Source organism: Melospiza georgiana, chromosome Z (assembly GCF_028018845.1).
Source record: "Melospiza georgiana isolate bMelGeo1 chromosome Z, bMelGeo1.pri, whole genome shotgun sequence".
In the NCBI taxonomy this organism is placed as follows: domain Eukaryota; kingdom Metazoa; phylum Chordata; class Aves; order Passeriformes; family Passerellidae; genus Melospiza; species Melospiza georgiana.
In genome coordinates this window covers 71,941,047-71,959,524 of record NC_080465.1, presented here as the reverse complement: position 1 = coordinate 71,959,524, position 18,478 = coordinate 71,941,047, and the positions used below count along the sequence as shown (strand labels likewise).

At 41.2% G+C, this 18,478-nt stretch overlaps 1 protein-coding gene across 1 annotated transcript in view; it reads right to left on the bottom strand.

Moving 5' to 3' along the window:
• Window positions 1-18,478, bottom strand: part of ADAMTS12 (ADAM metallopeptidase with thrombospondin type 1 motif 12) — a 142,335-nt gene that overhangs the window by 65,477 nt on the left and 58,380 nt on the right. The window contains exons 4-5 of the mRNA XM_058044083.1: window positions 2,045-2,241; window positions 90-173 (exon numbers count right to left, since the gene is read on the bottom strand). Of these exons, the coding sequence (XP_057900066.1) occupies window positions 90-173; window positions 2,045-2,241 (281 nt within the window). The remainder of the gene's footprint in view (window positions 1-89; window positions 174-2,044; window positions 2,242-18,478) is intronic.

Sequence of the window (18,478 nt, the reverse complement as noted above, 5' to 3'; positions counted from 1 at the left end):
AACATTATTTTAAGCAAATATAATTACAGCTCAGTGCATTGAACACAGAAGTTTTGTAAGAGATATTTTGAAGTAAATAAAAACCTTACCTCCACCTCCTCAAAGAGGATGAGCCGCACCAGCACAATGTGAATTGCATTGCCAATGCTTGGATCATGGAACAACCCTGTGACCTGTGCCAGAGCCAGAAGACATGAGATTAACTGATTCCTCTACAGTAGAACACAACTTCAGAGAGAAAATACATTTGCTTCTAGCATACTGTTGATCTGGGGATTGGTTTGCTTTTTAAATTCTCAAATCATTGAAAGTTTACTGAAATTCAAAAATATGACAACTACTGCAAAGGCTAACTCTGCCTAATGAATGATGATACAGCCTTTGGCTAAAGCTACTAAGCTAAAGAGCAAAAGCCCAAACAAGATTAAAAAGATTCAAAAATCTCTGAGTTCATAAAAAATACTAGCATAAAGGAACACATCTACAGTAATACAACACTGGCGGAAAGGTACATTCAGGGTGCAAATAAACCAGCATATCAAATTGTCCTGTTTTAAATAAACAGGATCCTCTCACAAAAAAGCAAATTTAGTCAGTACTAGGCAAAGAGAAATTATTTGAATAATGGCTACTCTTGTGTTCTCGGAGTACAGGAAAGGATGACAAGTACAAAAGCAAAGATAACAACTCCATTCAAAAAAGACTCCACATAAAAAGCAACAAGAACTGAACTCTGCAAAAATGTGACCCAATTGTTATAAACATCATCAAAATGTTGAATTAGGCAGGAGGAAAAGGAATCATAGCAGAAGGTAATCACAATGTATCTATACATATCTATATGTGACCTATGCCATCTATCACAGGAAATACGGATGAACAAAATGGAATGTCTTTGGGTCAAAACTGTTATGGAGAAGATCACTAAAGGAGAAATACCAAAATGAAGTCGAAATTGTGTTTACAGAGGTCTGATTTGGATATGGATCTTTTTCAAGGTACTCTACTGAAAATTGAAACATTCTAAATAACCCTAATATCTAAGGTCAGACTGTCGAGTCTTGTTTGTTCCTGAACCTGATAATGACTGGGTTTTATTCCAGGCACTTTTCCCTGTGTGGACAAAACCTCACGTGCTCGAACAACCTTTGCACCTGTTTATTCAGGCTCATTGCCTCAGCAGCAAGTTGGGGCACAGCTGGGAACATACTGTATAAACTCACAGGACAGATCAGTCACCATGGCTAGAATTACACTCTGATTACCTCCACAAATATTGCACATTTTCATGATAACCAGACAGAACGCATCCTTAATGTACTCTCAAGCTCAGTATCTACCATGATACACATAATATTGATAACAGGTATTAATAACAGAAGGCATATCTATGGGCAGATGTTATGGCTTTACCCAGGACCACTTTTACTTGGAAACTTGCCACAAAGGAAAGCATTTGAAGTTCAACTTTTCTTTATTCCAATGTGAACTTTGTACTCCAAGGATACTTATCTGGAAAAAAAAAGCTATATTGGCTTCAACTGGGACAGTTAACTTCCTTCATAATAGTTCATATGTTGCTGTTTGGATTTATGACCAAAACAGTAACAAGCTGGTTTAAAAAAAGCTAAAATGGTTTGCAAAGTGACTACAATTTCCAGCAGGCTTTCTGTGTACCTTTCTCATCCACAAATATGTGAAAGAATTTATCTACTTAAAACATGTAGAATTTCTCTCTGCCACTGTCAAAAATCTGAAATCACTGAGAAATAGGTTCCAAGGGAGACAGAATTTCAGTGAAAAGAAAGCTAGTGCTAGCATTTACAGCTATGAGACTTATCTCACATAAATCCAGAGAAAAATTGTGCCTACACAAAATACAAAGTAAAAAATTACTTAAAAATAGAATTTCAATTCATATATATTAATGATACTACGCTTTTCTCCATGAGCAACACTGCAGACCTGTTAGAAGATCAGCAGCATAATCAAATTCAGGTCTGCTTCATTCGCCTACCCACAAACCCCAAAACATTGCACATACCATATTCATTATGGTGAGGATATATGACTCCACATGGTCACTCCCATGATATTCAACCATTTTGCTGTCTGCCACCACAAGTGTCTCCACCCATCGCTCCTTGCTGACAGAGCGCCGGGAAACCCTCCTGGCAGCTGCGTGGTTTTGTTCCCATCTCTCCCTCCGATGCTGCTGCTGTTTGAAAAAGCTGTGGGTATCTGGAAGAGCAAAAAGCAATTCTGTCTTGAAAATATTTTCAAGCTTGAACTGTATGGCTGTAAAACTTACAGCATGATATTAGCTGGAAGTGCCTTTTCTGGCTGCCACCCACCTGACCCACTGCAGAGGCAACTCCAAAGGCACACCAGACTACCAAGGGCGCTGCCCAGTGAAATTCTGGATTTCCTGAGATGGATTAAACACGCACCAAAAAGTCACTGCACTCAAACACAAGGGATTAACACTGTGAGAGAGAGCCAAGCTAAAAAAAAATTGAATTGGGGATGCCCTTTTCAAGGAGTTTCTCTCCTGTGGTTTGGATCTAACCTCTCCAAAGACATCAGCTGATAGTTTAAGATAAGGGACATGCTTTCTTCAAAGGAGCTCATTTTCCCATTAGGATGGCACATTAGGTCCAATACATTCTTGGCACATCCAAGAATGCCTTGTTCTGTGCATGGAGAATATCTGTGACAAGCGGGGACATTTGACCAGCAGGTGTCATCTAAATACCAGCAGGGCAGACACGGCATCCCTGCCTGCTGCCATCCTGCCCAATGACAGGACAAACACGGCTTCCACTGTAATTTTGGGATCTGTGCATCTAATGCTTTTCAGGAAGAAGTCTCTGCTCTGTAGGGTTGCTAGCAACCTTGCACTGTGTTCAGTGGGGCGAATGCCTCTCCACTCACTCTAGCTTGGAATGCCAGCTATCCATGTTACCAGGGAAATACCAGCAACTTAAATAATGCAGGGCCTAAAAACCAAATGAGATGCCAGTTTTACAGCAACTGCTGGCATTTTTCCAACCCATGCCCCTGAGAAATGCTACTACAGTGGTGGGATTTCCTGAGTCCTACAAAGGATCAGGAGCACTTGTCTCTGTTATATGTACTGCAGTAGTCCCTTGTCATCTCACTCATGAAAGAAGATGTCCTAATTCCAGATGGGGCACATCCACAGGCCAGAAAGGCAGCTTTAAGTGCTTACAGCCTTTCCAGAATCACCTCCATGACTGTGGGGCAGGGGACGTTTATCCAACATCACCTCCATGTCCAGTTCCCAGTGCTGAGGAGCAGCTACCCAGACACTCTGCCCTTGAAGAATGGATGACCTGGCAGCTGGGTCCCTTCACACCAGCTACACCTTTGTCATGAATGAGCTGTTTGCCCTTCAGATCCAAGCACAGACAGAACAATCACGGCATCTTGTGTACCTAACAAAACGCGGCACCACCGGATGTGCGTATCTCTTGGTGTAAAAGATGGTTTATATATTCAGGTTTTCAGAAAAGTGTTCTCTGACGTAAGCCTGAAAGATGCCTCAATCCTGATAACACATAATGTGTGCAATTGAAATTTGCCACATTAATAAACAAAATAACACCGACCACATTTAGAACTGAGCCACCGTGCTCAAGTGTCCTGTACACGCCAGCAGTGAGCTATCACTGCTATAACCTGCACCCTAACCCCACTAACCCCCACTGCAGCACCACTCCAGCTGTCTCCCTCAATCTCTGTTCAGTTACAGCAATCATCTCCCCAATGAGGGGCTATTTATGAGCTGGTATTCATTAACCTCCCTTGCACATTTGCACATTTTTCAGCATTCTTATTTCTATGAAGCACAGTTCTAATTATCTACATTTTTAAGGGTTTTGTGCTGAGAAAAACCTTCCCCACAGCTATCTGAACAAAAAACTCCGTTGAAACTGCTGGTTAAGTGCTTTGTTTATGGCCAAATAAAATCTCAGGCCAGCTGTCAGGTTTTCTGTTTACAGCTAGCAAAAAGTATTTTTAATTGTCTGGGCAGCTGATAGCAGTGGAGGTAAAAATGTTTAAAGTCATAGGGACTGCAGTGGTGAACAGCCCTCAGGGAAATGTTTGGAGTCCTGGAAGAATGAGGCTCTGTATTGTATGAAAATCTGAGAAGAGGTGAAAATGAATGCCAGATATCCAGAGGATTCTGCAGAAAGAACTCTCCTCAGTGATGGACAACCTCCTGTGCAGGGTGTGTCACCTGGGGAGGTGACATCTAAGGATGGATCCCCACTGTGTGACGTCTCCTGGCAGCTTTTTTAGTTACACAAAGCAGAGAGGATAACCTCTTGAGCCACACCAAAATACAGGCAGCTACAAAGGACAGTTCTACTTCTGCCTTTATGTCTCTCCAAATTTTGACTGTCTCTTTTAACCATCCAGCTGTGAAGTTAAATAACTTTACCTTCAACGAGAAAAGTGTTACAAGTGATTTCAGATTTACTGAGAAATCACAGGTACCCTGTTGTCCAGGCATGGAAGTCTTGACTGGGAGTCCACCAGTTCAGGACTATCCAAGAAGCAAGGAATGGCCTGACACTAGGAACAGTGCTGCCTGGGGAAAACCTCTTTTCCATTTAACTCCAGAGCACAGCTCATTCCATAAGAAACAGAAGGGAGAAAGGGGGCACTCCTATCCTGAGGGTCTCCATGGATTTCTGAAGAAGAGGTATAACACAGACAGGAATAGTGCTGGAGTCCTTAGGAACAGAAAAGGAATGTAGTGCTGAGAGAGTAGCCAGGACAGTCTAAGACTAAACAAAAACAAGGCTGGTAAGAGATTCAGGTAACAAACTACATGAAATTCAAGCAGCAACACTCAGAAGTTTCTAGCTGTTGTGGGAGATAATTTTGCAGATGTGAAGCTTTCATTACAAAAACTGATGCAGCCCAACAAGTAACATACCATGTCCCAACATGGATAAGGGATATCCAGATATTTGACTGCATAATCAGAAGCAACAGTGTAGATTACAACATTTCATCAGCTTCTAGATAGAAATGGCTGATAAACTTCAGCAAAATGGTTGGGTTTTAAGATCAAATTCCAAATTATTTTTAGTGAAAATAAAAACATCCCTTGAAACTACCCTACAAATCGTACTTGACTAACAACAACATAAAAGGCCCTTAACTTTCAGTTACTAGGAAAGATTTTGAGTTATCTGTAAGATTCACCCATATAAGAAAAAAAGCAGTATTGCACAAGCTTCTTCAGGACAATTTAAAGCTGCATGGTTTGTGTATATAAAAAAAAGCTCTACCCTCTAACAAATCAATTTAATTTTTCATCAGGTGACAACATTCTTTGCCAGTCCTCTGTAAGAAAGTACCTTTCTAATCGTTAACTATAGATGATCTCACTTTAAAAACCTCCACCAAAGTTCTTCTTCACTTAGAATAACTCACCCAATCAAAATGAGCTTGATAAGCAGTTAATGTCTGCTTGTCTTTTACCACTCCAAATTCCTTAAAAGAGCAAACATGACTCACCTCACTTAAAGGCATTATGTGAGATTTCCATAAAACAAGCTTTTTCCCACTTTGTTTGCTGCTGGTACTTCTCAAAGAAGAATGCAGCGTACAGTGCAGCACAAGGGGACCTCCAGGTGCTAACTACACATCGCCAGCCTCCAATGTCTTTGGAGGTACACAGGGCTTTGCAGAAGCAAGGGGAAAATGTCTGGAAGTTCCCAGAAGAGGAGGATTACTGAGTTGTAGAGGAGAACTCTCCAAGTGAAGACTGTCACACAAAATGATTTGTGTCTTCACTTTCTACTCTCAGCTCCCTTCCCTTTGCGCAAGAGCTCTGTCATTTTTGCCACTCTTATACTGTTCACAGTCAAAATACTACAAGCCCAAAGAGGAGGTGTGAATGATGCTAGACGAATAAATTCCACACTGTTCATAACTTGCTACATATGACTCTTTCAAAACCCTTCACTTTGTTCTAAGACATGCCTTTAGTTTAAGTATTAACAAAATGATACCGTTTAGGGGTGAGTTTTTCAAGAGGTCAATAAACTGTGTTGAAGCACAGTCACTGCACAAGCGATACTCTCACTCATAAAAAGCGAGCAACTTCCATGGCTGATCTACTTACTACTACTAGCTACTACTTATTACTACTAGCGGGAACTTGCTAATTGCTTACAAATCAAATGCAGTGAGCAATCCTCTTCCCTGTTCCCCTCCTGAAATAAACAACGTAGTTTTCTATAGACAGGATCTGACAAAACTAAGTCTGGATGATGACAATGTGAGAGTAAGGACTCACATGCCATAATGGGAAAATTGGTGTAAAAATGGAAGCGAGCATGTGAATTTAAAACTGAACAGATAACCAAACCATGTGTTTTTACAAGCATTTCTAAAACAGGCCAAGCTAAGACACAAATGCTTTCTGAGTGTGAAGAAGTGTTCACACAGGAAACTATTACAACTCCTTAATCACATACAAGCCCATGCTGGCAATCCCCCAGGTCCCAGCAAAAACAAGCAAAGAGAAAGCAAGCTTACAACTCAGCAAGGTTTGTTTAACTTTGACATTCCTGCTGTCAAAAACACGGCGTATCAAAGAGTGAAGTCACACCACTCTGAAGTAGAATGAAGCTAAAACTGGACCTGTCTTGACTGATGCACTTAGTCAGATACTGCTGCTGAGTGTCTGCTGCTCATTACCACTCAGGCTGTACAGATGGAATGATAGATGCACTGGGCATCAGGAGGTACACAGAGAACAATATCGTGGGAGACATATGCCTGAAGTTGCCAATGCTCTGCATCAAAGATTGTCCTTCTGACTGAATGTTCTTATTTTTTTACTTAGGAATTAAACCCAAGACAATAAGGGACAATTAAAAATTATAGCTGCGTCAGATGTGTTCCTAGGAGTACATTACTCCATGTAATTTGAACTTTCCATGTTCATTCATTTGGCAACTTTAGTGTCTGGTCCCTCTTATTTTAGTGAAAACACTAATGAAATGGATTAGAAATAACCTTTCTATGTATTAATCTAGCTCTTGGTAAAATGGCATCTCAAGACAATTTAACTTGCAGCACAATTCTATTAAATTTTAAAGAAAAACAAGTATCATCTAAAACAAAATACACTCACTGTGAAAAAAATTTGCAGATTACAAACTCCCAATGAATTATATCTATGTAATAAATAATGTCTCTTGCCAAATAACTTAAGAACTGCTAACCTAAAAATAATAGAGAAATGCAGTTTTGGGGTACCATTATGATGAAAATGAGAATTAAAACATACGGGCTTTATTAATAATCTTTCTCTTTTTATGTCTCTCTAAAAATTCATTCACAGAAAATTTATGCAGAAAACCTTGGAGTGATATCTTAAAGTAGTTGTGTCTGCATTGTGTTTATCTGATTTTCAGTTTGGTTTTCCAAATAGTATCCAGGAGCTCTTGAATCAGACTCCAAGAATTTCTGTTCCTTATTTTTGTTCCAAAAAATTATGTTCCATAAATTTAATTAATATAATAACGAAAAAAACCCCCAAACTGGTTACATGCTGGCAATCAGAGGTCACCAACCAGCTGCAGTCAGGACCAAGAACAAGGGTAAAAGGCTACAATCTCTTATTCATTACCACAAAGGCGGGGACATGCTGGAGAGTTTCCAGAGAAGGGTTATGGGGCTGGGGAAGGGTCTGGAACACAAATCTGATAAGGAGCAGCTGAGGAAGCTGAAGGTGTTTATCCTGGAGAAAAGAAGGCTCAGGGGGAACCCCATCACCCTTTACAACTCCCTGACAGGAGTGTGTGGCCAGGTGGGAGGTGGTCTCTTCTCCCAGGTAGGGAGAAGTTCCTAAGGAACTAGGGACAGGATGAGAGGAAATGGCCTCAAGCTGAGCAAGCAGAAGTTCAGGTTGTGTATTAGGGACAAGTTCTCCAAAAGGCATGCCAAGCACTGGAAGAAGCCCAGGGCAGCGGTATTTAAAAACATGTAGATGTTGGCACATAGGGACATGGTTTACTGGTGGACTTGGCACTGTTGGAATAACAGTTGGACTCCATGATCTTAGAGGTCTCTTCCAACCTAAAAGATTCTGTGACTCTGTTCCCTTAGCTTGTATGCTGCAGGTAAGATTGTGCTGGCACTAGGGAACTCAGCAGTGAAAGAAAGTGCTGAAACATTCAAAGGGTACGTATTTTATGGGGCTTCGTGGATAGGAAGCGAGTTATGAACCAGCAGGATTCAGAAATTGGCAGCACAGGCCTCTGGAGTGCCCAATAGTTCTTGAAGATCACTTAAGGGATTTTCACAAAGGCACTCATTGCAGGCTGCCCTAATGCCAAGCTCCAACAGCTGGTAAGGCCATAGGAATGGAGGACAGAGCACCAAGGCAAGGAAAGGTGCCAGAAAAAATCTCCAACAATTACGCTGGAAGAAGCAAAGAACAAGAAGGGACTACTAAAGATTGTAATTCCAAGGATTTGAGCACTGTGAATGCTTTACATGGAAGGTCTGCTCTTTAGAAGTGTCTCACACAACAGAGAATGTGGTTTTCAAGCTGTGAAGATTGCAACCAGCCTCTAAAGGGATTGGAGGCAGCTCAAAGGGGCCTCCACCTACTGGCTTTAATAAGTTTGTGAGTATAGCAGCAGGCTGGGTGCTGTGCCACAAGGACTGGGGAGAGTCATTTCTCTTGCACAAAAGCAACTTGAGCCTCTTATAGCATTCATAGGAAAGTTCACCAGACCAATTGAATGTAAGCCCAATAAGCATTAGCAGTCATCTCCTCGTGAAAGAGTAACTGAGAATAATCACATTTGATTCATGGATTCTAAGTAAACTTGTGCATTTCCTCTTACTTCAGAAATTGGCAGCTCCGTTTTTATCAGACAACAAAGCCCCTACAGCACTGATACCTATCAAATCCTAATATGAAGAAACATTTTGTTCTGTTCCCAACAGAATCAGAAGCTGAAGAGTAAGTAGCAAAGGAGACAGCTATGACAGCATAATTCTCTGCTCTGAACTGTAATGTGCTTTCTTCCCCACTGGTCCATCCTCAGCCAGGCTTTCCTGAGATTTTACCAGGGATAAACTGATGCAGAACTGAAGGGGAGAACTTGGGTTTCCCCATGCAGAAAAACAAGAGGCTTCTGCTCACACGTGCTTTCTTGTTTAGCTCACAGAACCTAAGAACAGCCCTCTGCAAAGACCTCAGTATGTCACTGCCCCTCCTTGGAGAGGACAGAATGCTGCTCGATACACCCAAGGGGCCCATACTGGCTTTCAGCAACAACCGAGGAAGGTCTTCCTCCACACGGGCACCCTTGGCAAAATGCTCCCTGTAATATCCTCTTCATGCCAAAACCACTATGTTTAAAGGGCTTAAGGAGTACAGGTGCCTGTTTCAAACACTGTCAAGGCCACAGATGGAACTTGCCATAAGATAAATCACCACAGTGAGAACCTGAATTAAGCACAGAAGAGAGGAATTTGGAAGGTGCTATTCCAGGCCTGGAGGCAGGATCTGGTTAGCACGTTGTGGTTAACACATCCGGACAAAAATTCCTCCTGTGGCAAATGGTGGAAAAGAAAACACCTGCTCATCCATTTATCACCCCAAGTTGTGGGAACACCATCTGTGACCATCCTGTGGCTCCCTGGAACTTGGGCTGTAGGAAAGTGGTACTCCAGGACGCCAGGTGAAGAAGGACCAAGGGGATGGTGCTCACTCCACAGATGCTGACTATCTTCTGCTTGATCTCACCCTCCTTCATCCCTTCTACTTCTCTCTATTTCTCTACCTCACATTAATTGTTAAATGAGATCCAGACTGTTAACTTCAGCACATAGTCTTGTTTGCACCTTCATTCAGGCAGAACCATCTCTCACAAATCAGATCTTAACATACCCCCAGCACTGTTTTGCCTGCTTATGCTACCCCATGCAGAATCCCAAATTTAAGTGGGTTTAAGGGCCTCCTCTAGGCCCCCAAGACCCAACCTGTGCACCACAGGGACTCATGCTCATCATTTCTCTTCAAGTTAATAAAGCAGAATCAGCCACTTGCATCTCTCTGTGCTTGCAAATGATGAGTGCAGAGCCAGCTGGGACCAGCTGCTCCTGCCTCCTCTCCAGGAGGGGTAGGAAGGAAGTCAGAGGCAAACACACAGAGGCAGCACAGCACAGCTGGGCGATGCTACCACTTCTGTGATTACCAGGCTGCTGAGTGGTCCCAGAAGAGGATGCAGCCTCCCTGCACTCTGAGACACTGCTCCAGCTCACAGCTTCACCCTCACAAAAGCTGAATCTCAGCAGTTTGGTTAGAAACTATGTGTGAAGGCATGGCTGATGAACTAAAGCTATTTCACGTCATCCCACGACTGAACTGCTCCTTGTCCTGATCTTACAGCATTCATCTGCACCTCCTTCCCTAAGCGCACATCTTCCTTTCCCAAAACACCAAACAATACTCCTCACTGAATACTTGGCCAGGTTCCAGCTCAGCTGTGACCCCCAGGAGTCCAAGCATCTGAGCCCCTCACACCATTCTCAGGCCAACTCTCTTTCAGATGTCAGCACTCTCTGCCCTGACGCCTCCACTGCGCTCAGACTCATTCTGGGCCAAAGACAGCATGGAAAGTGCTGTTCAGCTCATCCCCCAGGAATCTCCAAACAGCTCTAAGAGTCAAAACCAGCAAGCAGATAGCTGTGCCTGTCAGACCTGCTGTGACAGCGTGAATGTCCATGGCAGAGGCACAGCCCAGCCATTCCTCTCAGCAGTCAGGATCTGGCCGCTCTGAGCAAGAGACGGAGAAAATTTGATGTACTCAGAAAGAGAGCTGTATGCTACTTGGCTGCCATGCCAAAGAACACTGGAGTATTTCAGTGATTAGCACAAACATGATCTCATTGTGTGGGAACAGTGGTGAACATGAATATCCACAGTGTTCCACAATGAGAACAAATGCCAGCTCAGCACTTGCCTTACATATAAAGAAGTTACATGGTGAACCAGAATACACATTGTAGAGTATACCACAGGCATCTTTTAAATACAATTTCTCAGGCAAAGTTATTAAAGATCATGTCTTTATGTTCACCATATAAACTGCCTGATTTTATAGCTATTTTATATGTTTACAGTGTCAGGTTTCTGCCACATATTCTGGCATTGGATTAGTATTGGATTGTGTATTTTATCATTCAGTTAGTCAAATACACTCACATTTATAAGAAATAAAAGTTTCTAGTTCAGCCTTCAAAAAGTACGGCTTTGACTGTGACATATTTCAAACAATCTCTTTCAAGATGTTAACAGAGAGGTTACTGAATATGCACATGCAAAGAATTGGGGAGCCTAGTTGAAACTATCCCCACTATTACCCCGTTACTTTTTGGAACTGCCACCACAAAAACATAGGCCAGATTTCAAGACAGATTTATCTACTGTAACTCCCTCAGATGTAAAATTAAGTCAATAATTCAGAATAAAACACACGGATTTGAGAGAGTTCTCCAGTTGTCACATGGTAGTCCAGTTACGAAGCCCTAGATAGAAATATATCATTTCAAGTCTAAGCATAAAGCAGATAGAAGTTTGTCTTTGTACTTGCAGATTTGACTGACTAAGAAATAATCTGACCTCACTGACTAAATATTTATGTATGTATGAGGATGTATTTTCTTACATAAATTAACAAGGCATCCAGTAAAATAAACGTGGTTATTTCACTGAGCACTTGTAATGAGAATTTCCTGGGCTTACAATCAATAGGTTAAAAATTGTCAGTTAGCTGCCCTGAAAATCTGACTTATAACACAAAAGGGCACGAGAATGTTGAAAAAATAATCTAGATTAAACTTCCCCCCTTTTTCCAGCATCTTATCTAAAGTCTATTAAGTAGGAAGACAGATCCCTGCTTTTTTCAGAACTAACCTGAAGGTATTCTCTATGTCAGCTGTAGAAGCACCTGTAGTACAGCAAAGAAAATATATCATACAATTTGTTAGCAAAACACACAGAGGGACAAGAAGGTGGAAGAAATGTACTCTAAAACCAGATATAAAGCATTTGCAGCACTACTCATAACTTTTAAACAAAACTATTTCAGTCATCCAAGAACAGAAGGTCCATTATGGTCCCTTTACAAATCGCCAGATTTTATTTTAGTGCTGCATTTCAGCATTTTATTTAGCTTATTGGTATAAACACATTCCTTTTCACATTTTTTTTCTCAAAAATATTTTTTTCACAGTTAATAGGTAGTGTGCGCTAAAAGGACTTGAGAGTGATTCTAAAAGCTAGAAAGCAAGACAGTAATAAGTGTTCTACAAATGCTCTGAAACTCATGGGAAAAACAGGTGTCCTTGGCTTTTAGTGAAGCGAAGATGAGATTTGGTACTTACATCAGCCATTTTATGTGTTATTGACATTCTCAGGATTTCTCCAACGATCCCATTCTACAAACTGTACCTGCTCATTAGTTCACTAAGGCTAAATTTATGGAACCTTGTTGCAGCACAACGGGCATGGCCCAGCAGACGGGCTGAAACACAACAGAATCCAGGCCATGGTGCCAGTTCCATGTGAGAATCAAAGAAAAATAGCCTTTTCTGAGACTCCCATATTGCCAGAGCCATCTCAGCTGTGCTCCCTGCAGCCTTCACCCCCAGCAGCTTTTGCACCCCCACTGCAACCCTCTCTACACACAGGATGCTCAGCTCTCCCCTTTGTTCTCTCCGTGCAAAGCAGAAAGCTGGTTGCTAACTGCAAGCTCAGAAAGTTCTGCAGATCCAGAAGAAACAGCACCTCCATGCTGAGGAGGGCATGTAAACCACATATTGGACCACAAAGTGTGATTAGAGAGCAAATAAAGCAGAGCTGTGCTTCCAATGCAAAGGGTAATCCAACAGGGTCTGGCAAACACATTTTATCTGACAGCTACGTCTGCCTCACCCCGTCCACTCTGCCACCATCCTGCTCTCACCTCAGGGTCTTAGAAATAGGGCAGTACCAAATCAATTTCTGTAGCAAGACCCAAGCCTGAAAGAGAAGCATCTCTAACCACTTCATCTGCTACCACTGCGTTTTACTACCTAAAAACCTTAAAAATTACAAATCACTCTAAAGATGCCAATTGATAGTAACATTCAGAAATCATTTACAGGAACTAATAGAGCAAGCAAATAGGTAATGCCATTTGTTTTATAACAGAACTAATTAGCTGTTCTAATGGACTGCATAAGCCCTTAGGCTTGACTCGTAATGTCACATTTACAAGACTTAAATTTCAACTGCTCTTTCCCCCTTGCTTTTCTGAAATTATGAAGAAAACAGAACTTTTCCCAGACATCACTCAAAGCTATCATGACTTATTTTCATTATGAAAGGGCTGTGAGGAGCAAGATGAGCATGAGCCAATATGTATAAACAAGGGTGAAGGCTGGAGAGAATGCCTGGATCCTATTCCTTGCCTCATCAGCCATTCTTAGAAACATCCAAAACAAATACACATTTCCATAAAATACTGTAGGCCGTTCAGTCCTCTTGGCACCCTCACATGAGATGAAATTTGAAAGGAAGATGGGAAAGGGGGGAGCACTGACTAACAGGTATCAACTTAGTGAAATTCTGAGCTCCATTTTCTCCATCTCTCAGGCTTTTTGCACCTATCTGAAGACCTTCATGCTTGAGGTATGCTGCAGACACAGAGGCCACGTTCTCAAGAAAGCACCTCATCAAATAAACATTCCCTGCACCAAAGTTCATTTTTCATCAACAATAGCTACTATAGTTCACCCATAGTTCCTGAAACTTGACATCTCAGTTCTAAATGTTCAAACCACAGTTCAAGAAGTGAAAAGTACCCCAACTAAATTAAAGCATAATGCCTGTGATGTGGAGACAAACAGTTATAGAAAGACAAACAGAATAGTCTTCGAAGTGGTAGTTTTAAAACGGCTTTTAATTAGCTCGGTTTTGGATTAGATTACTAAAAAAAATAAGAGAAAGGCAATCTGGAATTAATCCTGAAATTTATATCCTGAACTTATATTCTTTCACGGTTTGATATGATATCACTCTTAAAACACTGCTTATGCTATAACCTTCTTATCCCTGGGCTTACACAACAGAGTTCATTTGGCCTTTCTCTGGACCAGCTGTTGTTTTTTCCATTCAATTTCTCCACTGCCTTTAAAATACCAATCACACCAGTGTGCTCAAAGAAAAAAGCATTTTGAGGGGCCTCCTTGTCCCTGGCAGAGGCCAAATGTCTTAACTATCAGATGATGTTACTAAGCAATACAGCCTTCAAAGGCTCAGGCTCAGCCCCAACCCTGCTGTGCCTCTGCTACAAACATCAGCACTTAAAGCACAGCTCCTGCAGATGAGAACATCCCCCCTGAAGAAGGGAAGGGGTTGGTCAGTCACCAAAATGAATTATGCTAATATCTTGAAAATCTTGGGCACACACTGCTGTTAATATTTTCTATCCTTAGAAGCAAGTCCTGATAACAACATTATCCAGCTTCACAACATTTTGAGATGGCTGTTGAGGTTCTCCTGTTCCAAGCTGGGAAAAGATTTCATTTTTCTGACTGAGTCCCTGAAGAGGCACCTGTACACAGACAACAGACACTGAGCAGGGACAGACTGGATCCGGCAGCTGGGGGCAGCTGACAGAGGCATCTGTAAACTCCTAGAAGGAGCAAGGGGAGGAACAGCATAAATCTCATCATCTCAGGGGAGGCAGCCAACAGCACCTCTGACGTGAGAGGTTAATAACTCCTGCCACCAGCTTGCATGAGCTACCCTGCTGAGGTAACACCAGCTTCAGGTGAGCTGCGTCCACTCAGCTCTTTGTGAATCCCACTGCAGGGCTAAAGGATGTTTCCAATTTTAGCCAGAGTTTTAAGGGTGACTTTTTCTTTTTATTCCAGTTTCCTATTAGAGACTGACTGTCAGAGACACTATAACCTGTTGGATGTCATAAGTCCATTAGTTTATTTGCATTTCTGTCATGCATGGACTGGAGGTTCACCAGTAACACCAGCTTTACTTTAATTAACTGAACTCCTTGTGTTCATTACTTACAGAAAACTATGCCAGAATCCTTCACAGACAGGAGCATTGGGCGCTTCCAAACTTAAATGCCAAGGAGTTTGAAAGTGCTTGCTGAGAACTGGGTTTGAACTTTGAAATTTTTACTCCTATGGAAAGAGAATTAAACAAAGCCCTGCCAACACATTGAGCCTCTGGTTTTTTTTCAATGACAATTTCAGCTTTTATTTGCAAAAATTCCCTGACTACTATTCTCACCAGGAAGCCTTAAGATGCTAAAGGTATGTAAATGCATTGGACCAGAAAGAGGGAAAAATGCAGGTTAGCTGAAAGAAGCATCCAGTTCACATTCACCAGAAAACATTACGAATAATTATAGCTTAAGGAGGCAAAAATATACAAAAAATAGATAATTATGAACAAAACCAAGTTACAACCCTAAGCTGAGGAAGAGGTTGTTTAGTAATTAATTCCCCAATATAAAGGCTATCTCTGCTTGGACAACTTCCAGCTGCCTATCAATGTTACCAGTCCAGGCTTTGCAGGAAACTCCCTTCTTTTACTGCCCTTCTCTGCTGTGACCACCCTGACAGATGAAATTTCAACTCTCCCATCGTCTTCCAGTTATTCTGAGGAAGACCTGACTGACAGAAGCATCTCACCATGGGCAATGGATGCGGCTGGGATGCTGAAAAGAAAATGTGACAAAGTAGAGAGTGGTTCAGTGAGTGTTTCAGCTGGAGAACATCAGGAAAATAATGTCAAGCAAATCATACAGAAAATGACAGGAATGATCCCTTGTTGAAACCACAGTATTTGAAAGAAGAGTTTGATTCAAATCCAAAACCTCCAGAGAGCTGAAGGGAACCCAGACTGGGGGCTCAATCAACAACAGTGCAGATCAGAGAGGAAGGATCTTGATTCAGCTTGTTTTAAAGTCTGGGCAGGCAAGAAACTTGCTGCTAATTTCAACTTTGGCAGAATGGGAGACAGGCTGACATTGCGTTTTAATTGTGTTTTCAAAGTATTTAAAATATGAAAATATCTCTCTTTGCAGCTTCAACTCAAAAGCTGTTCTGCAAAAGAGCCAAGTATTAGACCAAGACATTTTTTACAAGAAAGAATAATAAAGGACATAAAAAACTTTGGACTTTTTATTTTGCAAAAAGATTATTTCTGGGACAGTGTTTCTTGAAATTGATTAGAACAGTTTAGAAGAGACTTTCTGTAGGAGTCTAATTTATGTGTACAAAGACCTCATCACTGCTGTTTAAGGAGCATAGGAACACCTACCTTTTTTTCAGCTAAGACACATTACATGCCATTTGCTGAAGTAAGTTTAGGTTGAGTATTTGCAAGGGAAGTGATAAGTCTAAATGAGACTGTGAGAGGAAAAAAATCACTATTTTCTCCTATGGTCTTTCATAGAGAAATCTGGACATGCAAGAAAATAGTTCCACAAAATCTTCAAACAAGTGCAGTATTTAAGGGCAGCAACTAAAAACATTTTCTAGATCTTTCAGCACAGCAATCTCCTGTCCACCTTTTTTTGCATAAAGATGAACTCTTTGGGATAATTCCATTTATTAGAAAAAAAAAAGTGTGTAATCTACATGTCCTTTCAGTGAACAGCATCTCTCCAGCTTGTTATTTACATACAGTTTATTTCAGGACAGTACATAAATACCACAGGGGTGCAGGATATTTGTGCAGCCCAAGCAATTGTGCATGGTGTGTGATAAATGCAAACGGGGCCTCACTTATCCCTAAAAAGGAGGGAGCTTACAAGTTAACTGAAGTAGTAGTGGACAGAATAAATAACCTCCCAAGTTCCTCTCATTCCCAACTAACCATAAAGCCAAAACCTATGCTTAGAGGAATATTATGAATATCTCTAAAGTGCAATTGCTCCAAAGGTGTCTCCCCAAGCACACCAAATGGATCCAAGTCCAGGGACACAAAGAGTAGAGGACACAGCCACAAGCAAGGACATAGTGTTTCATGCAGAAAATCTGAACTCAGACACCTGTTTAAAGTAGGTCATCTGCAACAGGAGGCTCATCAAGGATATATGACTCCAGAGAAACTAATTCTGAACACTGAGCCAATATCAGTTCATCAGCCCCACAGAATGAGTCCAGTACTCCTAAGAACTGGAAATCTGTCATCTGCCCTGAAATAATAAGGTAATTATAGTTTCTTATTAGAAGGGTCACAGGGAGCTTAGCATGACTGAGAAATCTGGCTCTAACCAGACTGAAGGCTGAACATCTCTGCAAATACTACTCTGTTAATGGATGAAGTGTTCTGACCAAATTTTCAAATTCCTGCATCAGAAACGCAGCAGGAAACAAAACCAAATGCAGCTTGGCTTTCTGAGTTTTCTATTTCACCTCTGAAAATGTGGTTTACAATTATTCAAGGTCATTGTTATTCTACAAAAGTGAAAGGGATGGATGTGATATGTACTATTGCTCTCCGAATCAATACTGCAGCAATTCAACATTTATATTCCCAAGGCATTTGTTTACCAAATCAACTGCTAAACTCAAGAAGTGCAATAGCATCACACACAGTTTGATAAGGAAAGCTACAGGTACAGAGCAAGAGCCCAATATATTCCTCTAAGACAGAATTCTGTTAGACATGCTGAATTAAGTCAGTCTGGATGCAGACTGAGACTCCTCAATTGATGAGCAGTTAAGGAAACTTTCAATGAAGATCTCTTCAATGGAAGAGATCACAGACTACCCTTAAAACCATACAAAAGTAAATAAAGTAAGCAAGCACGGTATAGTAAACACTTTCTTTCCAGTGGCACAGTGACTGAACAGAAAGACAGGTGAATCACAATGAAGAAAAACTTCTCTCTCCTTAACAGGTTCGATTCATATTATTTCAAAAATGGCTTGTCATAGAACTTTAAAATTTATTCAGTCTTTGAGTGAGGTAGCATGTATAGTGGTGACAAGTAACAATTATGACCTTATAACAACAATCCTGCGTTGCCAGATTTTTGTTCCCCACCTCCTGCATAACAGAAGCACTTAGGGAATTCACTTTGCTTCAGTTAACAGTAGCAAGTGAAATACTGAAAGTAAAATTCCATCAGAAAAGAGAAGAAAATGAGAAAACAATCAGGTACAGGGAAAGAGTACTCTGCCAGCATTGAGCCATCTCAGGCCCTTGCTCAGCAAAAACTTCGATCCACAGTCCTTAGTTTTGACTCTTCACTTATTTAACTGGAGAGGAAGAATGGCAGAAAATACAGTATTTTATTCCTTTTTCCTCTACCTGTACTGAGAACAACTAAAAAAAACCTCCCATGTATTCCTGAAAACCGAAAGAACGTTAGAATCTTTTGGT